Source organism: Pistacia vera, unplaced genomic scaffold (assembly GCF_008641045.1).
Source record: "Pistacia vera cultivar Batoury unplaced genomic scaffold, PisVer_v2 Contig133, whole genome shotgun sequence".
In the NCBI taxonomy this organism is placed as follows: domain Eukaryota; kingdom Viridiplantae; phylum Streptophyta; class Magnoliopsida; order Sapindales; family Anacardiaceae; genus Pistacia; species Pistacia vera.
In genome coordinates, this window is record NW_022195391.1 from 706,982 (window position 1) to 734,311 (window position 27,330).

At 34.1% G+C, this 27,330-nt stretch overlaps 3 protein-coding genes and 2 pseudogenes across 3 annotated transcripts; 3 read left to right on the forward strand and 2 right to left on the reverse strand.

Moving 5' to 3' along the window:
• Positions 1-247: 247 nt before the first annotated feature.
• On the reverse strand, positions 248-17,496 carry LOC116122306 (annotated as a pseudogene).
• LOC116122251 lies at positions 4,954-8,400 on the forward strand (annotated as a pseudogene).
• Positions 12,346-15,136, forward strand: LOC116122273 (E3 ubiquitin-protein ligase At4g11680). Its single transcript, XM_031408146.1, has 3 exons — positions 12,346-13,594; positions 13,708-14,092; positions 15,056-15,136. Exons 1-3 carry the CDS (start codon positions 13,083-13,085, stop codon positions 15,134-15,136), a joined length of 978 nt encoding a protein of 325 aa, XP_031264006.1. The 5' UTR covers positions 12,346-13,082.
• Positions 17,497-17,732: 236 nt separating the features above from the next.
• On the forward strand, positions 17,733-23,180 carry LOC116122307. The gene is made up of 3 exons (XM_031408168.1): positions 17,733-17,744; positions 21,078-22,679; positions 22,992-23,180. The coding sequence occupies exons 1-3, from the start codon at positions 17,733-17,735 to the stop codon at positions 23,085-23,087; spliced, it is 1,710 nt and encodes a 569-aa protein (XP_031264028.1). The 3' UTR covers positions 23,088-23,180.
• Positions 23,181-24,248: 1,068 nt separating this feature from the next.
• Positions 24,249-27,241, reverse strand: LOC116122333 (protein CWC15 homolog). The gene is made up of 8 exons (XM_031408195.1): positions 27,181-27,241; positions 26,908-27,067; positions 25,631-25,737; positions 25,462-25,503; positions 25,294-25,381; positions 25,027-25,129; positions 24,765-24,865; positions 24,249-24,659 (listed from the first exon to the last, which is right to left on the reverse strand). Exons 2-8 carry the CDS (start codon positions 27,036-27,038, stop codon positions 24,536-24,538), a joined length of 696 nt encoding a protein of 231 aa, XP_031264055.1. The 5' UTR covers positions 27,039-27,067; positions 27,181-27,241; the 3' UTR covers positions 24,249-24,535.
• Positions 27,242-27,330: the final 89 nt, after the last annotated feature.

Consider the following 27,330-nt stretch of genomic DNA (forward strand, 5'->3'; position numbering starts at 1 on the left):
TCGGTTTTTTGAATTTACTAACCGAAAACCAAACCGGTTTGTAAAAAAAACCTAATTTTCGGTTGGTTTCGGTTCGGTTTTCGGATTTTATCCCACCCCTAGATCAGATCATCGATGCATGGAAGTTGGTAAAAATGATGTACATGAATAAAAACTAACTCGGAACTTCACATTTCATAAAGGAAATACATCCACCAAGTAAGTATCAGGAAAGAGAAGGCACAATTGTTAACTGAACACTATCTCAGAAGTAGAACAGTTTTCCGGTAATAATCCAAACTTGGGTGATACAACTCTTTCCAGATCATACAGACTCTTAATACATGTGACTCTGAAAATTCAACCCAGCACAGTCAACAACTAACAACACAAACAATGACTTCAAATAAGTTTTTTCGGCCGACCTCATGATTTTACTTGAATAGTGGAGTACTTCATGGATTTTTGCAGGAATTTCGATGGAAGTCATTTCTGATAGTGTCATTGATGAAGCGCTTGGGAGTCTTGGTTCACCACGAGCTGGTCTCTGAAGACCACATCATCATCCCCCTGAACATCAAAAGAAACATGTAAGGCAATGGAAGACTAGAACGCATAAAACATTCCAGACTTAATTAAAGAACCAAGAGAAAGATAGATCTATATAGCTGCTAACCTTCTTTTAACATTAAACGAAGTTGGATTATCAGCAATGGATTTCCTCGAGAAGCTCTGCTTCTTGACTTTAGGTTTCTTCCCACTGCTGTTTTTCCTGCAAAAGCATGAAGTACATTGTTGTTATAGTTAAACTCAAGGTATAATAGCATATGAAGCTTCACATGCAGCTTAAGGCTCAGTGAATGGTCCAACAGCCAAAACGTTTATGGAGCTTTAAAATGCTCACAAGGGAAGAATGATATATATTTCACCTTCCGAAGCTTCTTTCGCTCTTCTTTTTATTTGTTCAAGCTCAGCCAAAGGCTTCAGTGTATCCTCATCATCGTCGTGTCGTCGTCGCTCATCACTAGTAAAAATAACATGAGGAATAGTAAGAAAAAAACATTTTGTAACTTAGAAATTCACACTCAAAAACAAGCAACAAGTACTAAAACAACTCAGATATAGTGCCGGTACATAAAGGAGGGGAAAAAGAAAGACGAAGTAAGAAAGGAATATTGACCAAGGAAACAACCTCTCATCATCACTTTTTACTTCCACATCAGAATCATCAGCATCTACATTGCGTGGAATAACACGGTCTTCATCTCCTCTTACTCCCTGCAGTCAGCAAACATAGTTAGTAAAGCACTTAAAACAATTTATTCAATAGAAGCAGTCAGGTAAGTAGGCATATTCACCTTCCAACAGAAGATGGCTACTCTTCCTGCGATCTCTGTCATCTGCAAATGAGCATATTGATTAAAAAGATTATATGCCAGCAAAGTGCAAGAACAAAGACAGTAAAAAATGACAGACAACCAAAGTTGGCAAAATAATCAAGATTTTTAAAGCAATATCCAATATATGAATTATCCTTTGATGAGAAATGCCTCCGTTCACGCTCTTCTAGCTCATCCCGAAGGTCCTCTTCTGCAATCATTCTGAGTGTCTTGTCCTTCTTTTCTGAAAGAAACACTAAACATCAGAGAAGAGCTTCACAAATTGAACACAGGCCTATGAACAAATATACAAAACAACCCCATTCCTTACATGTAAAATCAAGAGTGTTTCGACATTTACTAGATCAATCTCACATATAATACAATTTTGGCAAAGAAATCATTTCAAATACACACAGGACTATTTCAAGTTCACATTCAACATATTACAACATACTCACTGGAAACATGTCAACCCCCTACCAAAATTCCTCTCCTCTTCCTCTATAGGCTATTTATCGCTAATCATCTAATTGTTCGGACAATTTACAAAATCACTGGACAGGGTAGTTCTCATGGCAATTGTATACTATGCTACCTAAGCCATCATCTTCTTGCAAATCAAGTTACCTTCAAAATAACTTTTCTTTCAAGAAATTCTAAACAAAATTCTGGTGTTGCATATCTCTATCAACAAACTAGGAAATTATCCATTTAAAAAGCAAACAACGACAGTCTAAAAACAGAAGAGAAAACAATAGAAAGACTGAAACACAGACCTCAGAATTTAAGCAATTATTATAGCAAACACAAACCTCCAAATTTGGGGAGAAAAATAAAAACAATCATCAACAAAAACTGCATCAAATGACCTAATTATAACAATTGAATTAAGGTCATCATCTTACAATGCTGATATAGTATCATTCATACGTAACTAATTTTTTTCCATAATTCTCATCCCCATCCAATATTTCACAATTACCTGAAACAATAACATCCTATATCCTAAAAATTTCCTTTAAATCAAATCAATACACACATCATTGCCAATCATCAATTATATTAGTTCATTATTCCATATCGTTCAGTTTATATGAATTCCTTTTTCAATAACAACTCATCTCGTCCAGCAGTCCAAACAGACCCGGTACCATCCCATCGGTATATAAACAAATCATAATATTATTCTAATTTAACAATTAAAAAAATATCATTTAGATACCAATTCAGAATCACGTCCAACGATTAAACACCTTTTTTTTTTTTTTTTTTCCAGAATAGCTAACTCATCAATAATCCAAACATACCAATTCCAACACGACAATATTGTGAATTTTTTTCTTATAATAAAATCAAACACATCCTGTATTGCTAATTACTCCTGGGCTTTAGTTTGTATGAGCTGCAAGGTCCCTCGACGAGTATTTCTGAGACGGCCCGAAAACCGGGTCCCACCGTTCGTTGCCTCCTTTAGCCGGTGCAGGTTGGTCGAGCGCCGCGGTGTCATGTCGTTTCGTTCACAATCGCTAGATTACTCTGCAGAGCCCAAAAAAATACTTTTTAAGGACAAAACAAACATAGGTAAGAGATATTAAACGTTTATACTAATTGTAAACGAAAACAATCATAAAAGAATTAGGGTTTTTACCTGTAATTTGATTGACGATTTTTTGGTTCTCTATCGAGGTCGAAAAGAGAAAAGAATGGTTGAAATCTTGCAATAAAGGAACGGAGTGGGTGAATGAGTCGGATCCGATTATGGGTCATGGGGCTTCGGGCTGTTTGAGTTGGATTGGGCCCAATTGTTAATAGTTGGGGCAATCGTTTGAATTAAGTATGGGCGGCGGACCGGGTCTATAACGAAATTGGTAAGATTACGTAGTGGTCGGAAGAGAAAGTCTTCAATAAAACAAGTATATTACTATTTACACATCTATTCAATCGGATTTTCTATTTACACGCCCACGTCTGCGTTTTTCCTCTGCTGGGCCCTTGGATGTTTGCCACCTTGTATAGATTAAGATATCCAATGGCTGAAATCAGTTGTAGACTTCCAGTTGACCCCGCAAATGCTATCAGAACTTGGAAGTTTGTAACAGTTGCTCTCAAGAAGACAACTGACAGCATGTTGCAGAAAATAAAAAATAATAAAAACAAGGAAAACGACACATTTCACTAATATTCTTTTTTATTTTTTTAAGCATTTAGATATGGGTTAAATTGTTATAATAAAGTTTTGATATCATTAAAATAATTTATCCCCAAAGCATGGTTATCAAATCGTGTATCGTATCATATATCAAAAACCTAATTTTTTAAATCATGTATCGCATATCGTATCGTAAGATACATCTTTTTTAAAAAAATTAATAAAATAATCAAAATTTTCTAAAAATTAATATAATCCCCAAGATTAATAAAAGAATTTTATGGTATTATTGACTTTAAATTACGGTATTACATAATCAAAATTAATCACAAAATTCCAAAATCAATGTCAATATCTATATCTCCACTTATATTATTATTATCATGTAAAATGGACAATACATATTCCTCTTAACTTTCTCCATATAAAATAAGTAAATTTGGACAGATTTTAGTGAATCGGGTTGGGTAACCCGGTTTCGACCCGAAATTTTTTTTGGACCTTTGGCCCAAATTAATAAAATCGTATCGATTTATATCGATATTTTTAAGGATACGTATCGTATCGTAAGATACATATTAACGTATCGAATGGTTTAGGATACACTCTCTGATACGTATCGTTGGTGGCCTGTATCGAATCGTATCGTATGATACGTATCAGATATCGTAGGATACTAACAACCATGCCCCAAAGGATGACCATTAAAGATATTTATCCAGTTGTCAATCTCAGGATTCTGAGGAATTAGTTAAGTTGTATGTAAACTGACTCAAACACCCCGATAACGAATAAAAAAAATTAATTTAAATACAATTTTTTAGACATAAAAGAGAAGCTAATAATGAAATGATATGATTAATAATTTTTTGGCATCATAAATAAAAAATAAAAAATAAAAAAAAATTTCTTTTTCATACCATCATATAATTACATCTTAATGATCAAGAAATCATATGCTTTTTTCTTTTGGGAACAGTGATAATTCCAAGTCATTGAGAAAGTCAATTAAGAGTTAAGATAATAAATTAATAAGATTAAGAAAAATAAAGGTGATGAAAGGGTGGTTCTGTAGTTACTTTACTTCATCCCCACAAACAGAAGCCTCTAAATTATTCATTTCATTCATCCATTCAGATCATCAAACCTAAATATAGTCGAAAGGTTTGCTGACACAACACACATTAATACCCACTTCTTGTGTCAGCATCAAACTCATCATCATTCTGTCACTTCCCTCCTCTTGTGCTGTGTTCTGTTCTGTTCTGAGTGGGTTTCATTAAAAAAGAACCAAAAATTTCTCTATCTGTTTGCAGTTGTGTCAGCTGGGGATTGGTCAAGAAAAACATTCTCAAAAAAAATCAAAACAAGGGGAAACGAACTCTTTTTTTTATCTAAAAACCCAATCTTTGTTGTAAAGCTCCAAGCTTTGTGTTTTTTGATATGGAGTTAGTGCCATATTCAGGGGACCCAGATGGGAAACCAAATTCTACAACTATTCCATGGGAGGACATGTTTAGATCAGCCTCAGTTCGTAAGCCTTCGCCAAACCCTCCGCCTCACGCGCCGCCACCTGAAGACCACGCGCCGCCAGCGCCACAGCCGGAGAAGGGAAAGTCCACTGACCCAGTTCATAANTAATTAATTAAATTTCTAATCATTTAATTAAGTATTGTACTAATGTTTATAATAGAATGTTATAATTAATTAAGTAACCATACTATAAATTTATAATGTAATGTTATAATTAATTAAAATTCTAATTATTTAATTAAGTATTGTGTAAATTACTAATGTTTATAATATAATATTATCATCAATTAAGTAATCATTTAATTATGTAATATTATAATTAATTATATGATTATACTATAATGAATTAAGTAATCATACTATAAATCCATAATTTAATATTGTAATTAATTAAATTTCTAATCATTTAATTAATGTATTAATGTTTATAGTGGAATGTTATAATTGATTAAGTAATCATATTATAAATCTATAATGTAATGTTATAATTAATTAAATTTTTAATCGTTTAATTAAATAATATAATAATATAATAAATTGCTAATGTTTATAATGTAATGTTATAAATTTATAACTAATTAAGTAATAATTTAATTATGCAATGCTATAATTAATTAAGTAATCATAATATAATATAATGTAATAATGTTATAATTAATTACGTAATAATTTAATTAAGTAATTATTTGTTTATAATATAATGTTTCAATTAATTAAGTAATCGTACTATAAATTTAAAATGTAATGTTAATATGTTATAATTAATTAAATTTCTAATCATTTAATTAAGTATTATGTTAATGTTTATGTAATAAATTACTAATATTTACAATATAATGTCATAATCAATTAAGTAATCATTTAATTATATAATATTATAATTAATTATATGATCATACTATAATATAATGTTATAATGAATTAACTAATCATACTATAAATCTATAATTTAATATTATATTTAATTAAATTTCTAATCATTTAATTAATATACTAATGTTTATAATGAAATGTTATAATTGATTAAGTAATCGTACTATAAATCTATAATGTAATGTTATAATTAATTAAATTTTTAGTCATTTGATTAAGTAATGTAATAATGTAGTAAATTACTAATGTTTATAATATAATGTTATAAATTTATAACTAATTAAGTAATTATTTAATTATATAATGCTATAATTAATTAAATGATCATAATGTAATATAATATAATAATGTTATAATTTAATTAAGTAATTATTTAACTAAAATTTAATGCTTAATTAATACCTTCTTCAGTTTCAAGCCTCTATGTGCTTTGTGCCTAAATTGAGCTTCTTGAATGGTTTTGGGTTGTGGGGTTCTTTATTTGAAGTACAGAGGCAATTGTTTGTGGTTGAATTTGAGGTTTTGTTAATTGGTTTCGTTAGCTGCAGCTTAGAAGTTAACAGAAGAGCGATTTTCGCCTCTAGAGTACTGGTATTTTTCCTCGTCTCATTGAATTCTCATGATTATGATCATAAATTTTCCATGAAAGTGTTGCGGAAACATGAATTATAGGGTTCAATCAAATTCAATGCAATATTTGTGATTTGTGATTGGTGATTAGTGATTTCCAGTTGTGTATATAAAGTCGAAGAATTAGGCAGTTTGAACTGTTGGTGATAAGTTTTATTTAGTAGTTTGAAGATTTGAAACCATTTGCAATGAATACTCGTTACTTCTTGCCACAGACTTGTTATGTAATCAGTGCAAATGTTTCCCTGTCATCGAATTCAGTGCTGCAGACGGTAGAATGGTTGTCGGTGCTCGAAATAGGCCTGCTAGAGCTGCATACCCTCACCCTCATCATTCTGATAAGACTGGCCATGAGGATATCTAGAGCAAGGTGGTTCAACTTTGAGGAGGTGTTTCATTACCAGAAGGATCAAGATCGATCTCGGGTCGAATCCTTTCAATCCAGTACCTGGATGATGCTGGAGTTCTTGGCTTTGATCATTCAAATAAGCATCAAAATCACTCTGTCAATCTCAAAGAGGGAGAAGCCTATTTGGCCATGAGAATTTGGATTGTTGGGTATGATATTGGGTGCCTGCCAGTCTTTTGCTTCTCTATGGGCGCTACAGGCAGCTTCATGTCACTCAAGCTGATGGTTTTGGCCTCTCTGATGTTGAACAACAAAGGAGCAGCGAAGAATCCAGGTACCCTACACATTTACCATCAAACAAACTTTTGTTATAATCCATAATCGAATCCTTTCCCCGGTAGCTTAAACACTTGTTGAGTTTGTTAATTGATGTAATAGTATGTACAGGTGCTCTCATTTGATGAACAGATGCCGGACTTCGCTGGAGCTGTTCTTTGCAATCTGGTTTGTGATGGGGAATGTTTGGGTATTCGATTCGCGATTCGGGTCGTTCCATCGAGCTCCGAATCTACATGTTCTCTGCCTCTCTTGTTGCCTGGAATGCTCTCAGCTACTCATTTCCATTCCTTCTGGTCCTGTTGCTGTGTTGCTGTGTGCCACTCATTAGCAGCTCCCTTGGCTACAACATGAACATGGGGTCTTCTGAGAGAGGAGCCTCTGATGATCAAATTTCTAGCCTCCCCAGTTGGAGATACAAGCAAGTTTTTGAATCCAAGTTAGAGCTTGGAAATGATGTCAATGGCATTTCAACTTCTGCAAATGAAGATCCTGTAAGTCCCCGATCTTAACTTTAACCAGTAGAATAGCATGAATGAGATTTAAGGCTGTGTTTGGTTTTTATTTGGAGTTAGGTTGTTATTATAAGATTTAAAAATTAATAAAAACATCTATAGGTTTTTGTAATTTAGTTAAATACCCCACTAATAAAAACATTGAAAATTAACAAAAACATTATCACCACCATTAAATGTAGCAGTCGGTTAGCACCATCTGAGAGTAGCCAGGAAGTCGGTGTAAGGCGCACAACCAATTGGATTAATCAGTCGTGTGCCGATCTAATCTTTTTTAACAGATTCACCATAGATCTATTCATATGGTCATCAAAGCAACCTTAATCTCAGTGATCATGGATCTAATAATATAGTGAAATTAGAATCTAAACAGTGCATAACAGTTCAACAGTCTAATATAATAATGACTATCGATCATAATAACATTATCAAACTGATACTGTAACAACGTGTCTAACTATGAATTTTTCCCATGTTGCAGGAATGTTGATATGTTTAGCAAAGTACAGAGAAAAGGAAGAAGTAAGGCAGCGCCATGTTCACTATGTTTCATCTCAAATGTGTTGATCAATGGCTCAGAATTATCTCTTGCTGCCCTTTATGCAAACAAGAATTGGAGAGATAGAAGCAAGTTGAAAAAAAAAATAAAAAAAATCCCTGATGAAAAATTTTTAATTGGGTATTTTTACAATTTTTTTTTTTTAATTTTTTCTTAAATATGGTGTGATTTTTTGTATTACTCAGTTACTTGAGTGAGTGTATTGCTTGTACATGGAGCTACCAGTAACTGAAAATTTTATACCAAAGTATATATATACATATACATAGTACGGAATTGAGGTTTTTTTTTTTTTTTTGGCTCGACGAGGAATTGTGATTCTGTTTTCATAAAAACAAGATAAATTCGAATATGTATAATCTTTTTTTTAAGACAACATAATCATGTGTGTGTAAAACTTGTTATTTCATCATTGTAAGAGGAAAATAAAACACATGAAATAATTAAGAAATATATTTCAATTTGGCATTAATTTATGTGTCAATTTTATACATTCTTAAAATGTGTTATTAATTTTCTTTGTTCTTGATAGAAGTTGGTAAGTTGGTAGGTTTAATCTCATTAAAATATTAATTGTCACCAAACCCAACATTTAGAAAACCAAGGTCTCCAACTTTACTTTCCAAAATTATTTAGTAAACTTATTCTTCACGAACAATTTTCTTTTGATAGTTATATTGTTACATCGTTTAACACACACTCGATTAATTTTGAGAGAGACTAATATAATAATCTACCACCAAAGATAGGAGTAAGTGGGTTTCAGGTATCTGTATTTTTCGGGAGAACCGAAACCAAAACACAGTGCAGTTTCCCAGAAAAAAGAACTAGAATCAGAACATACAGTGCAGATTCTTAAATTCAGAACCAGAACTTAAAATGCAAGTTTCGTCTTTCCGGGATCCTAAAAAAATAAATTACCCCCTATAGTTTATGAACAAAATATCTTAAAAGTTTATAAATACACCCCTAACAAATTTTGATATCATTCATTGTGTCCAATGTAACTCATAAATCCTCTAATCTCTAGGCAACACTTGAAAATCAATCAATTCATTACATTTACATAAAAATTCCTCAATCAAAACTAAAACAAAAAAATTATTCATCATAATTCACATCAATAACTCACCAAAATCATTCAAACAAACAAAAATATAGAAAGTTAGAAATTGTCACCAACTTTTTGATTCTCCACATACTAAATACTAATTTAGTAAGTTTAATGTTATAAAATTATTAATGTTATAATTTAATATAGTTATGTTGTAATATAATTAAGTAAGATTAATAGTTAATGTTATTTATAATTAATTACGTAATCATACTATACATTTATAATATAATGTTATAATTAATTAAATTTCTAATTATTTATTAAATATTGTATAATATTATAATGTAATGTTATAAGTAATTAAGTAATCATACTATAAATTTAATATAAGTTACAATTATTAGATTTTTTTACCATTTAATTAAGTAATGTACTAAGACCAATGTAGTAAATAATAATATTTATAATGTAATATATAAATGTATAATTAATTAAGTAATCATTTAACTGTATAATGTTATACATAATAAGTGATCATATTATAATGTAATGTTATAATAATTTAAGTAATTATTTAAAACATAATGTAATGTTATAATCACTTAAATTTCTAATCCTTTAATAATTACTAATGTTTAATGTTTAATGTTATAATATAATATAATAATTAATTATGTAATCATTAATTATGTAATATTATAATTAATTAAGTGATCATACTATAGTGTAAATTATATTGTTAAATTATTAGTAAGACTATCATAACTATAATGTACTATTATTAAGTGTATTTAGATTGATATTTCTAAAACTTATATCCTCTTATTGAGAATTCAGTAAACTCGTGTACCCTCAATGATAATATCTCATTTACGTATCATATAAATTATGTCAATTAGATAAGGGACAATCTATTCTAACCATACAATATTGAAAAAAAAAAAAAAAAAGTCCTTAACACATCATAGAATTGAATGCCTGCCTATATTGAAATTGTGCATAATTTAAGCAAAGGTAGGGCTTCCTTGTCACTCCATGTTTCTAATTAGCAATCAAAGATAAGGTATTGTAGCACCCACATCACCGATTGAGTAAAAATATGTCGAAGTTGTATATCTTATGTTACTTTCATATCAAATCTTAGATTAAGACCTATCTCTAATTCAATTACTTGTTAAATCTTAAAACCGACACGTTGCGTCGAGGGATTGGCCCATGGGGTCAAATTTGAGTTAAAGAAGGAAACATGAAGCCAAGTCACACATTATTTTATTTTTTTGGTGTTCTAATTTTTTGGATTCAATAATCTTATTATAAAATTAGGGTAAGCATCAAAGTATTTTTTGGGGACACGTGTGGGAACCCTAAAAGAAATTTCAGTTGTATACTCAATGTGATTTTTCAATGAAAAAAAAAATGTGAAAGTTTAAATAATTAATTAATAAACTTTTAATTAGTTTACAAGTTGAATATGCTTTCTCTTAATTAATTAATCAAATTCCTTCTTAATTAAGGCATGTTTATGATGCTATTAGAAGTGATAAAAAATATTAAAATATCTTCTAGAAATATGTTAAATATTTCTTTTGGAAAAAGAAAATAAGGTCTCAATAAAAAAAATGTTAATTATGTTTATAAAAACTATTTTTTAATAAAAATACTTTTCGATAAACAAGCACTATAACATAACAAGGGAACGACTTCAAACACCCTCTTTCACACTCGATGTGCATGGTTCGACCAGGGTCCAAACCTATCATCACCCCCGACCTAGCTTGCACGTCTATGGTCCAAACCCATCAAACGTGACTCTGATACATGATAAACGAATTTAGGTAGAAGTCACTTTTAAAAGCTAGTCCAAGGGGAGGAAGAAGTCAACCACATATATACATCATAACAACTGATCAAATTGGTAACGTAGAATAAATACAACTTTTAATACTTTCAAACAAACCCTAGCGATTGTTTTGTTTATTACTTATAGATACCTAAATTTAGATTTGGTATGTGGCTTGTAATGTAATGCTGGCCCAAACAAAACTTTCCACCTTTGACTCTCATGCTATGAACCAAAAGTGAATGGTTCAAAAAGTCCACTCAAATTACATTAATTTTCTCAAATAATCACACAAAAATATTATTATTATTATACTAACATCATTAACACAACTAATAATATGCCCTTTAAACCTTGATCCACTACCGAAAGTGCATTAACCCAAACTATCACGGGATAGTTTTAGATAAAAGAATAAAAGGAGATTTTATGAGCTTTTGAATTCGAGTCTTCACAAGCACTAATAGAGGTAGTTATTGAGGGGTTTACCTAGTCGTTAACTTAAAAACTTTGAGAGACCTAAACACTCTCGGTCACCAAGAAAAAAAAAAAAAGGTGTGACCCAATATAATTTAAAGAGATTAATTCTGAAATATTTTGATCGTATCCTGTAAACGTTGATCTAAGAACGACAACAAGAAAATAACTAACCAACCAAAGTATTACATAGAAAGAAAGTATGATCTAATATAGGTCAAAGAGATTAATCTCGAAATACTTTAAGATATACCTTTCAAACCTTTGACCAGAGAGAACGGGCCACAAGCAAGTAATATGTTATCCAATTAGTGTAGTAGGACCCGACTCCTTGGATCTCCGAAAGAAGCTGCCATCAGCTTCTTCTATGCAGCAACCAATTGAGCATGGCCAACTGCATCAAAGATGTGGCCAGAAACAATACATAAAGGAGGGCCATGGCGGCTTCGACATAGTACAAACTGCTGGTTGGATTAGGTGGCCTACCCCCCACCATAAAACCTCACTGTACCCGCCAGAATTCAAATCTTTATTATATAAATCTATTACTGTATAATTAAATAATTGATGTCAAATTCTTACTTTTCCTCTTATCCAATCAATCAGCCAACTTGATTGGGTTTAATATATATCAAAAAATCTCTTTGCTTTTTCTTTTTTTTATCAGATGGACTTGAAGTTGAAGTTGAAGTTGTAGTTGAAGGTGTTGCTGTTTTATGGCCTCAGCCTTTCCCTTTGCTTATTTGATAAACAAAACTCTGAGGGAAGTTAGGCCAACCGCTATCTTCCCTCCAAACAAACCTCTCTGATTGTATTCCCTTTGAATCAAAGCAAACCCCTTTTGCAGTTGATTCTTGGTCACCATCTGAGACACCCAACTTCACCTTCCTGTCATACTCTTCTCAACCACAACTCTTCCCATCTTCTATTTTACATTTCTTCTTTGCTTTGTCTCCTTCCCTTATATACCTTCTTCAGTTTCAAGCCTCTATGTGCTTTGTGCCTAAATTGAGCTTCTTGAATGGTTTTGGGTTGTGGGGTTCTTTATTTGAAGTACAGAGGCAATTGTTTGTGGTTGAATTTTGAGGTTTTGTTAATTGGTTTCTGTTAGCTGCAGCTTAGAAGTTAACAGAAGAGCGATTTTCGCCTCTAGAGTACTGGTATTTTTCCCTCGTCTCATTGAATTCTCATGATTATGATCATAAATTTTCCATGAAAGTGTTATGGAAACATGAATTATGAGGATTTCAATCAAATTCAATGCAATATTTGTGATTTGTGATTGGTGATTAGTGATTTGTGATTTCCAGTCTTGTGTATATAAAGTCGAAGAATTAGGCCAGTTTGAACTGTTTGGTGATACAGTTTTATTTAGTAAGTTTGAAGATTTGAAACCATTTGCAATGAATACTCGTTACTTCTTGCCACCAGACTCGTTATGTAATTCAGCTGCAAATGTTTCCCTGTCATCGAATTCAGTACCTGCAGACGGTAGAATGGTTGTCGGTGCTCGAAATAGGCCTGCTAGAGCTGCAGTACCCTCACCCTCATCATTCTTGATAAGACTGGCCATGAGGATATCTAGAGCAAGGTGGTTCAACTTCTTGAGGAGGGTGTTTCATTACCAGAATGGATCAAGATCCGATCTCGGGTCGAATCCTTTCAATTCCAGTACCTGGATGATGCTGGAGTTCTTGGCTTTGATCATTCAAATAAGCATCATAACATCCACTCTGTCAATCTCAAAGAGGGAGAAGCCTATTTGGCCCATGAGAATTTGGATTGTTGGGTATGATATTGGGTGCCTGCTCAGTCTTTTGCTTCTCTATGGGCGCTACAGGCAGCTTCATGTCACTCAAGCTGATGGTTTTGGCCTCTCTGATGTTGAACAACAAAGGAGCAGCGAAGAATCCAGGTACCCTTACACATTTTACCATCAAACAAACTTTTGTTATAATCCATAATCGAATCCTTTCCCCGGTAGCTTAAACCTTGAAGTTTTGTTAATTGATGTAATAGTATGTACAGGTGCTCTCATTTGATGAACAGATGCCGGACTTCGCTGGAGCTGTTCTTTGCAATCTGGTTTGTGATGGGGAATGTTTGGGTATTCGATTCGCGATTCGGGTCGTTCCATCGAGCTCCGAATCTACATGTTCTCTGCCTCTCTCTGCTTGCCTGGAATGCTCTCAGCTACTCATTTCCATTCCTTCTGTTCCTGTTGCTGTGTTGCTGTGTGCCACTCATTAGCAGCTCCCTTGGCTACAACATGAACATGGGGTCTTCTGAGAGAGGAGCCTCTGATGATCAAATTTCTAGCCTCCCCAGTTGGAGATACAAGCAAGTTTTTGAATCCAAGTTAGAGCTTGGAAATGATGTCAATGGCATTTCAACTTCTGCAAATGAAGATCCTGTAAGTCCCAAACTTTAGAATTTTGGGAATGATCGGCGAACAATTAAAGGCTGAGATGTTGAGTTTTGAAGAGAAAGTGTCAATGAGTGCAAAGGTGGTGGGTCGGAGTTGATTTTTGTGAGTAAATCGATCGAAAATCGAAAAAAACTGACGACGACAACAGTCGACTTTTGCCGACGATTGGTGACGCTAATGAGCGTTGGGTTAGGTGGGTTTTTATCAGGAGGAAGAGGGGAGTATTTTCAGGGTGATGGGGGGAGGGGAGGGAGGGGGTTGTCAATGCTAGCGTTGGTGAGATCTAACCTAGAATGTCGACGCCGACGTCTATGAGATCATACCGAAATCAAATCGATTTCGATCAAATCTTGGATAGGTTTTCAGGGTAATGGGCCCAGGGACAATTGGGATTGCATTTGAGGTGTTGTCGCTGGCCGATTTGTATTTAGAGTGTTTTTGCTAAATTTCCAATCTATGGGACTTAACTGTAATTTTAAGGGTGTATTGTTAAATTTTAAAAGTTGTCACGGGTCAACCCAAGACCCGACAACTTTGCCGGTTTCACCCGGGTTAGTTTTTAAAACATTGGAAAGAACTACTGCATGCCTGAAATTGTTTAAGATCAGATCATCGATGGTCGAAGCTGATAAAATGATGGACATGAATAAACTAACTCATGGAACTTCACATTCATAAAGGAAATATCATCCACCAAGTTAAGTATCAGGAAAGAGAAGGCACAAATGTTAACTGAACACTATCTCCAGGAGTAGAACAGTTTTCCAGTAAAATCCAAACTTGGGTGATAAAACTCTTTCCAGATTCATACAGACTCTTAATATGTTGACTCTGAAAATCCAAACCAGCACAGTCAACAACTAACAACACAAACAATGACTTCAAATAAGTTTTTTCGGCCGACCTCAAGATTTTACTGAATAGTGAGTTTATCATGTATTTTTGCAGGAATTCATGAGGAAGTCATTTCTGATAGTGTCATTGATGAAGCGCTTGGGAGTCTTGGTTTCACCACGAGCTTGGTCTTGAAGACACATCATCATCCACCTGAAACATCAAAGAAAATGTAAGGCAATGAAAACTAGAATGCATAAAACATTCAAGGCTTAATTAAAGAAACGACAGGAAGATAGATCTATATAGCTGTGACCTCTTTTAACATTAAACGAAGTTGGATATTCAGCAATGGATTTCCCGAGAAGCTCTGCTTCCTTGACTTTGCCTCTTCTTCCCACTGCTGTTTTTCCTGCAAAAGCATGAAGTAAATTTGTTGATTAGTTAAACTCAAGGGATAATAGCATATGAAGCTTCACATGCAACTTAAGGCTCAGTGAATGGCCTCCAACAGCCCAAACGTTTTGGAGCTTTAAAATGTTCACAAGGGAAGAATGATATATATTTCACCTTCCGGAGCTTTTCTTGCTCTTCCTTCTTTATTTGTTAAGCTAGCCAAAAGAGCTCAGTGTCATCCTCGTCTTGTCGTGTCGTTCGTCACACTAGCAAAAATAACATGAGAAATTAGTAAAAAAGGACATTTTGTACACTTCAGAAATTCATCACTCAAAATCAAGCAAAAGTACTAAAAGCGTTCAGATAGTGCCGGCACATAAGGAGGAAAGAAGAAGTAAGAATGAAAATGACCAAGAGAACAACCTCTCATCATCACTTTACTTCCACATCAGAATCATCAGATCACATTGCGGGGAATGACACGGGCTCCATTATCCTCTACTCCCTACAGGCAGCAAACATAGTTAGTAAAGCACTTAAAACAATTTATTCAAAGAAGCAGTCAGGTAAGTAGGCATACACCTTCCAACAGAAGATGGCTACTCTTCCTGCGATCTCTGTCATCTGCAACAATGAGCATACTGATTAAATAAAGATATATTGCCAGCAAAGTGCAAAGAAAAAAAAAGACAGTAAAAAATGACAGACACCAAAGTTGGCAAAATAATCAAGATTGTAAAGCAATATTACCAATATATGACTTATCCTTGATGAGAAAAGCCTCCGTTCCGCTCTTCTAGCTCATCCCGAAGGTTCCTCTTCTGCAAATCATTCTGAGTGTCTTGTCCTTCTTTTCTGAAAGAAGCACATAACATCAGAGAAGAGCTTCACAATTGAACACAGGCCTATAAACAAATATACAAAACAACCCATTCCTTAATGTAAAATCAAGAAGTGTTTCGACATTTTACTAGATCAATCCACATATATACAATTTGGCAAAGAAAATTATTTCTAAATACACACGGACTATTTCAAGTACACTTTCAACTATTAGACCATACTCATGGAACATGTCAACCCTGTACCAAACTCCCTCTCCCTTATAGGCTATTTATCCCTATCTCATCCTAATTGTTCTGAACAATTTACAAAATCATGGACAGGGTAGTTCTCATGGCAATTGCATTCTATGCTACCTAAGCCATCATCTTCTTGCAAATCATGTTACCTTCAAAATAACTTATCTTTCGCATAACTCTACACAAACAGGAAATTATCCATTAAACAAGCAAACCACGACAGTCTACCAAAACAGAAGAAAAACAATAGAAAGCCTGAAACACTGACCTCAACATTTAAGCAATTACTTCTAGCAAACACAAACTCCTAAAAATTTGGGGAGAAAAATGAAAACAATCATCAACACAAAACTGCATCAAATGACCTAATATAACAATTGAATAGGTACATCTTACAATCCTGATATAGTATCATATCATACATACTAATTGTTTTCCATAATTCTCATCCCCATCAAATTTCAAACATTCTTGAAACCAATAACATCCATATCCTAAAAATTCTCCTTCAATCAAATCAATACACACATCATTGCTACTTCATCACTATATTAGTTCATTATCCATATCGTTCAGTTTATATGAATTCCTTCTTTAATAACAACTCATCCTCGTCCAGCAGTCCAAACACACACCCGGTACCACTACCATCGCGTATCATAAATCAAATCAATACATATTATTTCTAATTTAACAATTAAACAAATATCACATTCTAGAATGCCAATTCAGAATCACGTCCAACGATTTTAACTACTTTTTTTCAAGAATAGCTCATAACTCAATAATCCAAACATACCCAATTCCAACACGACAAAATATTGTGAATTTTTCTTCAAACCAATCAATACATCCTGTTATTGCTAATTACTCACCTGGGCTTTAAGTTGTATGAGCTGCAAGGTCCCTCGACGAGTATTTCTGAGATGGCCCGAAAATCCGGGTCCCACCCTGTTCGTTGCCTCCTTTAGCCGGTGCCCATGTTGGGCGAGCGCGGTCGTCATGTCGTTTGTTCACAATCGCTAGATTACTCTGCAGAGCCCCAAAAAGATACTTTTTAAGGAACAAAAACAACATAGGTAAGAGAATTAAACTTTTATAATTAACTGTAAACGAAAACTCATAAAAGAATTAGGGTTTTTACCTGTAATTTGATTGTTCTTGTTCTCTATCGAGGTCGAAAAAGAAGAAGTCAATGATTGAAATCTTGCTATAAGAGGAACGGAGTCGGTGTATGAGTCGAATCCGATTTATTTGGACATGGGGTCGGGCTGTTTGAGTGGATTGGGCCCAATTTGTTAATAGTTGGGGCAATGGGAATTCAAGTATGGGCGGGCCGGACCGGGTCATATAACGAAATTGGGTAAGCTGTTTGAGTTGGATTGGGCCAATTGTTAATAGTTGGGGCAATCGTTGGAATCAAGTATGGGCTGGGCCGCGGGGTCATATAACGAAATGGGTAAGATTACCGTGTTGCTCGGAAAAGAAAGTCTTCGATAAAACAAGTATATTACTTTATTTACACATCTATTCAATGGATTTTACTATTTACACCACGTCAGGGATCGGTAATGATTCGATAGTCGAAAATTAGATGTATCGGCTCAAATAGTTATTCTTGGCTCGATAATGTTTATTGATCTTTGATTGCATGTTAATTTTTTGAAATGATTTCCAATCACAATTTAGAGTGATGTAACTAAAAACAAAAAAATTAAGGGTCTGTTTGTCATTATTCTAATACTTTTAAATAATATTTGAAAAAAGTAAAATTGGGTGGCTATTACGGGCAGAATTTGGAAATTAACAAAAATATCCTCTATGTTTGTTATTTACGGAAACTCTATATAAATATTTAAAATTAACAAAAACAAACCTCAACCCATCCATTAAATACGGACAGCTGGCCACCACCATTGGAGGGTGGGCGGAGTCGTCATATCAATGCATGACTTGCTAGACTGACCGTGTACGCCGATATAGCATTTTCTTACCAGACCATGGTGGATCTAGTTGGAAAATACCAGATCTATGGCTAGATCTGGCGCATTTGGTCATCAACGACAGCCAAATATGGCTGTCGTTGACGATTGGCTACAACGACGGCTAGATTTTTTATCGTAGATCTAGCATTTTTCGGTCATATCCGTCTTGGATCTAGTCAAAAAGGCTAGATCGGCGCACTACCAACCAGATCTAGCCGGTAGTGGACACATTATACCAGATTCCAGCGTGGTGAAGGAATCTAGCAAATGTGGGTGTGTGGGGTGTTTTTGTCAATTTTAAATAAAAAATTAGAGGGTATTTGTTAAATTAACAAATTTAGAAGGTTTAAAAAATGGAATACAAAATAAAGGGTTTAAAAAGAGCTGAATATATAGAAATAAATATGAGAATAAGGAAATAAATATGTATTTTGGATAGAATAGATAATATAACTAAAAATTGTATACCAAACGGAGCCTAAATATTTTTACTTGGATTCAATTTTAGTCAATATCACTTCCAAAAACTTTATGTTTTTGTGTATTGATTTAAAATATTGTGGTACAAAGTCTTAGTTCTTATCCTAATATTCGATATCTCTACATCTAAATAGCATATTATTTATTATAAGGGATATTATCACTGAGAATACACAGTTTACTGAATTATCATCAAAGGACACAAGTTTCAAAAATATCAATCAGAGACATTAACCGTGTTTGACCGTTATATTCATCTACGTAATCACAGATGACATAAATACCTTAAAATTTATAATTGAATAAATAAATAACTAAAAGACCTTTAAAACTAAAAAAAAAAAAAAAAAAATAATAAAATTAATTAATTTGATTTCAAATTTTGTGGGTATTTCTATTATTTTGTGATTACATAGTTAAATAAAACGGTCAAACTCAGTAAGTGTATTTAGATTGAATTTCTAAAACTTATATCCTTTATTGAGAATCAGTAAACTCGTGTACCCTCAATGATAAATCTCATTACGTATCATAAATTATGTCAATTAGATAAGGGACAATCTATTCAACCATACAATATTGAGAAAAAAAAAAAAAAAGGGCCTTAACACATCATAGAATGAATGCTGCCTATATTGAAATTGTGCATAATTTAAGCAAAGGTAGGGCTTCCTTGTCACTCCATTTTGTCTAATTAGCAACAAAGAAAGGTATTGTGCACCCACATCACCGATTGAGTAAAAATATGTCGAAGTTGTATATCTTATGGTACTTTCATATCAAATCTAGATTAAGACCTATCTCTAATTCAATTACTTGTTAAATCTTAAAAACCGACACGTTGCGTCGAGGGATTGGCCATGGGGTCAAATTTGAGTTAAAGAAGAAACATGAAGCCAAGTCACACATTATTTTATTTTTTTGGTGTTTAATTTTTTGGATTCAATAATCTATTATAAAATTAGGGTAAGCATCAAAGTATTTTTTGGGGACACGTGTGGGAACCCTAAAAGAAATTTCGTTGTATACTCAATGTGATTTTTCAATGAAAAAAAAAAATGTGAAAGTTTAAATAATTAATTAATAAACTTTTAATTAGTTTACAAGTTGAATATGCTTTCTCTTAATATAATCAAATTCCTTTTAATAAGCTGTTTATGATGCTATTAGAAGATGATAAAAAATATAAAATATCTTCTAGAAATATGTTAAATATTCTTTGGAAAAAGAAAAAGGTCTCAATAAAAAAATGTTAATTAGTTTATAAAAACTATTTTAATAAAATATTTTCGATAAACAAGCACATAAACATAACAAGGGAACGACTTCAAAAACCCCTCTTCACACTCGATGTGCATGGTTCGACCAGGGTCCAACACTATCATCACCCCGACACTAGCTTGCACGTCTATGGTCCAAACCCATCAAACGTGACTTGATACATGATAAACGAATTTAGGTAGAAGTCACTTTTAAAAGCTAGTCCAAGGGGAGGAAGAAGTCAACCACATATATAACATCAACAAATGATCAAATGGTAACGTAGAATAAATACAACTTTAATACTTTCAAACAAACCCTAGCGATGTTTTGTTTATTACTATAGATACCTAAATTTAGATTTGGTATGTGGCTTGTAATGTAATGCTGGCCCAAACAAAACTTTCCACCTTTGACCTTCATGGTATGAAACAAGTGAATGGTTCAAAAAGTCCACTCAAATTACATTAATTTCTAAAATAATCACACAAAAATATTATTATTATTATATAACATCATAACACAACCAATAATATACCCTTAAACATTGATCCAAGAACGACAATAGGAAAATGCTTTAACCAAACCCTATTCAACTAGTAGGAAGTATGAACCCCCTAATCAATTAAAGAGATTAATCCCGAAATATTTTAAGGTATACCCTTTAAACCTTGATATAAGAACGACAATAGGAAAATAGTTTAATAAACACATTTTCAACTAGTAAGGAAGTCTAACTAAAACCATCACTGAATAACCCGATGGTTAAAAACAAAAAGAGATTTCATGAGTTTCTGAGTTCGAGTCTCATAAGTACTAATAGGGATAATTGAAGGTTTACCGATCGTTAACTTAAGGACCGCGGGAGATTAGTTAAAATACGAACACCCTCAATAAAAACTATATATAATATATATATATTATTATATATAGGACCCGCTATACTTTATATGCAAGCTATTGCAAGAGTATCTTAGGCCAATTCAGTGGGCCATATTGTGCTCAATTCCACTGAGAGGTATTCAACAAGCCCTTGTTGCATTTTGGAGTGAGCCCTTGAAACTTGGCCTTACTGAGACTGTGCTTGCTATTCCTGTTGCTATGTTTAAGGTTTTCATTGGTACTCTTGTGGATATTAAGGATGTTTGCTTAAAGGTTTTTCTTAAAAGATCAAAAAGTAATCGTTCTATGCGTAATCGGACTGGATTTTCGAAGTTACTTAGGTGGCTAGTGTCTTTTGGTGTGTTTGTAATTGCTTATGAGAGGATTGGTGCTTTTGGATCATTGGTGATACTTGGTTTGGGATTTTTGTTTAGTACTAGAAATGTCGATTCAACTATGTCGGCTGTTTCTTCATTTAGGTCTAATAGTTTTAGGCGTAGTCCAGTTAGCGCATTTTTCACACGAGGCATACTGAAAAGGTTGGAAACCATTGTAGCAATTGGGTTGATTGTTGGTATGATTGTGGTGTTTTTGAGTGGAATGATATTTTTCTCTTATAAGATTGGTTTTGAAGGAAAAGATGCTGTGATTTCAATCAAATCACATGTTGAGGAGAGTAATTATGCCGAGAGAATGGGTGTTAAACAGTGGATGGAGGAGAACGATGTGCCTGGAATGGTGGATAGATACACTACCACAGTTTATGAGACCGTGTCTGAGCAGATAGATAGCTTGGCGATGCAGTACAACTTGACTGAATTTGTTACGGGGATTAAGCATTTCGTGATAGCACCATCTGGTAATTCCTCAGGGAAATCAACAGCTTTGATGAGCCCCTCTCCATATGCTGAGAAACTTGTGAGTTTAAGGAAGAGGGTTAGGAATCGAGAATGGGGACAAATTTATACAGAACTCAATGCTATTATTCAAGAATTGACAATCACTAGGGTGGATCTAGTTGAGAAGGCAAAAGGGTTCGCTGCCCAAGGAGTGAATGTGTCACAGCGTTTATTTGCTAGTAGTGCATCAGTTTTAGGTGGTAGTGCGAAGCTTATGTTCTCCATCGGACATTCCATAATATCTGGAGCTGCAGAGGTTTTCAATTTCGTGTCCCAGTTGATATTATTCTTGTGGGTTTTGTATTATCTTATTACGTCGGAATCTGGTGGAGTAACAGAACAAGTAATGTGTATGCTTCCGATTTCAAAGTCTGCGAGGGTCAGATGTGTTGAAGTTATTGATAATGCTGTTTCCGGTGTTCTTTTGGCCACAGCCGAAATTGCATTTTTTCAGGGATGTCTTACATGGCTATTGTTTAGACTGTACAAAATACACTTCTTGTATATGTCAACCATCCTTGCTTTGATCAACCCACTTTTCCCTATCTTTCCATCTTGGTTTGCGACAATACCAGCTGCTGTCCAACTCCTGCTTGAAAGTAGATATATTCATGCCATCATCTTGTCTGTTATGCATCTTCTCCTTATGGAATATGGAGCATCTGAAATTCAGGAGGATATACCCGGTTATAGCGCATACCTCACAGGACTCAGCATAATTGGTGGAATGACACTGTTTCCATCTGCATTGGAGGTAATTGATAAATATTTATGGTGTTTATGATCATGATTTCTCCCCAACTTTCCCTTTGAATATGCAAATCCTTTTTCGGTTTCAGCAATTTGAAAGTATCGTTTTCCAAATGAATACTTAACACTCTGATTCACATCTTTCTAAAGCATATCCCTATTCTGTAGGACACAATCTCATCTTGATTTTTTGATAGTGATAGGACACAATCTGTGCTAATCAGTTTACATGGAACTATTGACGAATTGCTTGATCAGAAATGTAATTGCTGCTGGTTGGTTATTAGGTTTACTTATCTTCTCTAACATTCTGCAGGGAGCGATTATGGGGCCGCTGATAACAACAGTTGTGATCGCACTGAAGGATTTGTATGTTGAATTTGTTCTGGGGGAACCAAAGAAAAGGAACTAGGAGAATGCAGTTTGAGAGCCTGCTTTCTATTCATATTTATTTGCAACCATGTGGAGACCTCATGTACACTAGTTAGAGCTGCTTGGATCAAGCTACAGAATGGTTGCTCATTAGGACATGATTCAAATTGTTGGCGATGCTTCTTCCTCAGCATGGTGTGCTTCATTATTAATTATTATTTTTTTATGTAGTTCTTATTTATATCCATCACTAGAGTATGGCTTCCTTTCCCCTTTTTTGTAGAGTTTTGAGGGATAGACTGAAGTTGAGAAGTGTGTTCTGTTTCAAAATTGTAAATTCAATTTGTAAGAATAAGAATATGTTAAGTCCCTATGTTTGGAACGTATAGTTTGTGATCCTTTCATGTATGCACTTTGTTTTTATGTTTCAATTTGGCATTGAGCACTGAGAAAGAACCACTGTTTTAAAACCCATCCTGGTTTAACCAAGACTTGAGAGTTTCATCGGATCGGGTTAACATTTTTCCTGTTTATCCAAAACTTTAGAATTTTGGGTAATGATCGGCGAACAATTAAAGGCTGAGATGTTGAGACTTTTGAAGAGAAAGTGTCAATGAGTGCAAAGGTGGTGGCGGAGTTGATTTTTTGTGAGTAAATCGATCGAAAATCGAAAAAAACTGACGACGACAACAGTCGACTTTTGCCGACGATTGGTGACGCTAATGAGCGTGGGGTTAGGTGGGTTTTTATCAGGAGGAAGAGGGGAGTATTTTCAGGGTGATGGGGGGAGGGGAGGGAGGGGGTTGTCAATGCTAGCGTTGGTGAGATCTAACCTAGAATGTCGACGCCGACGTCTATGAGATCATACCGAAATCAAATCGATTTCGATCAAATCTTGGATAGGTTTTCAGGGTAATGGGCTCCAGGGACAATTGGGATTGCATTTGAGGTGTTGTCGCTGGCCGATTTGTATTTAGAGTGTTTTTGCTAAATTTCCAATCTATAGGGACTTAACTGTAATTTTTAAGGGTGTATTTGTTAAATTTTAAAAGTTGTCACGGGTCAACCCAAGACCCGACAACTTTGCCGGGTTTCACCCCGGGTTAGTTTTTAAAACATTGGAAAGAACTACTGCATGCCCTGAAATTGTTTAAGATCAGATCATCGATGCGTCGAAGCTGATAAAAATGATGTACATGAATAAACTAACTCATGGAACTTCACATTTCATAAAGGAAATATCATCCACCAAGTTAAGTATCAGGAAAGAGAAGGCACAATTGTTAACTGAACACTATCTCCAGAAGTAGAACAGTTTTCCAGTAATAATCCAAACTTGGGTGATAAAACTCTTTCCAGATTCATACAGACTCTTAATACATGTTGACTCTGAAAATCCAACCCAGCACAGTCAACAACTAACAACACAAACAATGACTTCAAATAAGTTTTTTCGGCCGACCTCAAGATTTTACTTGAATAGTGGAGTTACTTCATGTATTTTTGCAGGAATTTCCGATGGAAGTCATTTCTGATAGTGTCATTGATGAAGCGCTTGGGAGTCTTGGTTTCACCACGAGCTTGGTTCTTGAAGACCACATCATCATCCCACCTGAAACATCAAAGAACATGTAAGGCAATGGAAGACTAGAACGCATAAAACATTCCAGACTTAATTAAAGAACCAAGAGAAAGATAGATCTATATAGCTGCTGACCTTCTTTTAACATTAAACGAAGTTGGATTATTCAGCAATGGATTTCCTCGAAGAAGCTCTGCTTCCTTGACTTTAGCCTCTTCTTCCCACTGCTGTTTTTCCTGCAAAAGCATGAAGTAAATTTGTTGTTATTAGTTAAACTCAAGGTATAATAGCATATGAAGCTTCACATGCAACTTAAGGCTCAGTGAATGGCCTCCAACAGCCAAAACGTTTATGGAGCTTTAAAATGTTCACAAGGGAAGAATGATATATATTTCACCTTCCGAAGCTTTTCTTCTGCTCTTTCCTTCTTTATTTGTTCAAGCTCAGCCAAAAGAGCTTCAGTGTCATCCTCATCATCGTCGTCGTCGTCATCGTCATCACTAGCAAAAATAACATGAGAAATTAGTAAAAAAAAACATTTTGTACACTTCAGAAATTCATCACTCAAAAATCAAGCAAAAGTACTAAAAGCGTTCAGATATAGTGCCGGCACATAAAGGAGGAAAGAAGAAGTAAGAATGAAATATTGACCAAGAGAAACAACCTCTCATCATCACTTTTTACTTCCACATCAGAATCATCAGCATCTACATTGCGTGGAATAACACGGTCTTCATTATCCCTCTTACTCCCTACAGTCAGCAAACATAGTTAGTAAAGCACTTAAAACAATTTATTCAATAGAAGCAGTCAGGTAAGTAGGCATATTCACCTTCCAACAGAAGATGGCTACTCTTCCTGCGATCTCTGTCATCTGCAACAATGAGCATATTGATTAAATAAAGATATATTGCCAGCAAAGTGCAAAGAAAAAAAAGACAGTAAAAAATGACAGACAACCAAAGTTGGCAAAATAATCAAGATTTGTAAAGCAATATTACCAATATATGACTTATCCTTTGATGAGAAATGCCTCCGTTCACGCTCTTCTAGCTCATCCCGAAGGTTCCTCTTCTGCAATTCATTCTGAGTGTCTTGTCCTTCTTTTCTGAAAGAAACACATAACAATCAGAGAAGAGCTTCACAAATTGAACACAGGCCTATAAACAAATATACAAAACAACCCATTCCTTACATGTAAAATCAAGAAGTGTTTCGACATTTTACTAGATCAATCTCACATATAATACAATTTTGGCAAAGAAAATCATTTCTAAATACACACAGACTATTATCAAGTACACTTTCAACATATTACACCATACTCACTGGAAACATGTCAACCCCCCTACCAAAATTCCTCTCCCTCTTCCTCTATAGGCTATTTATCGCTATCTCATCCTAATTGTTCTGAACAATTTACAAAATCACTGGACAGGGTAGTTCTCATGGCAATTGTATACTATGCTACCTAAGCCATCATCTTCTTGCAAATCATGTTACCTTCAAAATAACTTTTCTTTCAAGAAATTCTAAACAAAATTCTGGTGTTGCATATCTCTATCAACAAACTAGGAAATTATCCATTTAAACAAGCAAACAACGACAGTCTACCAAAACAGAAGAAAAACAATAGAAAGCCTGAAACACTGACCTCAACATTTAAGCAATTACTTCTAGCAAACACAAACTCCTAAAAATTTGGGGAGAAAAATGAAAACAATCATCAACAAAAACTGCATCAAATGACCTAATTATAACAATTGAATTAAGGTCATCATCTTACAATCCTGATATAGTATCATATCATACGTAACTAATTTTTTTCCATAATTTCTCATCCCCATCCAATATTTCAAACATTATCTGAAACCAATAACATCCCATATCCTAAAAATTCTCCTTCAATCAAATCAATACACACATCATTGCTACTTCATCACTTATATTAGTTCATTATTCCATATCGTTCAGTTTATATGAATTCCTTTCTTCAATAACAACTCATCCTCGTCCAGCAGTCCAAACACACCCGGTACCACTACCATCGCGTATCATAAATCAAATCAATACATATTATTTCTAATTTAACAATTAAACAAATATCATCATTCTAGAATGCCAATTCAGAATCACGTCCAACGATTAAACTACTTTTTTTTCAAGAATAGCTCATAATCATCAATAATCCAAACATACCCAATTCCAACACGACAAAATATTGTGAATTTTTTTCTTCAAACCAAATCAATACATCCTGTTATTGCTAATTACTCACCTGGGCTTTAAGTTTGTATGAGCTGCAAGGTCCCTCGACGAGTATTTCTGAGATGGCCCGAAAATCCGGGTCCCACCCTGTTCGTTGCCTCCTTTAGCCGGTGCCCATGTTGGTCGAGCCGCGGTCGTCATGTCGTTTCGTTCACAATCGCTAGATTACTCTGCAGAGCCCCAAAAAGATACTTTTTAAGGAACAAAAACAACATAGGTAAGAGATATTAAACTTTTATAATTAACTGTAAACGAAAACTCATAAAAGAATTAGGGTTTTTACCTGTAATTTGATTGACGATTTTTCTGGTTCTCTATCGAGGTCGAAAAAGAAGAAGTCAATGATTGAAATCTTGCATATAAGAGGAACCGGAGTCGGTGTATGAGTCGAATCCGATTTATTGGGACATGGGGCTTCGGGCTGTTTGAGTTG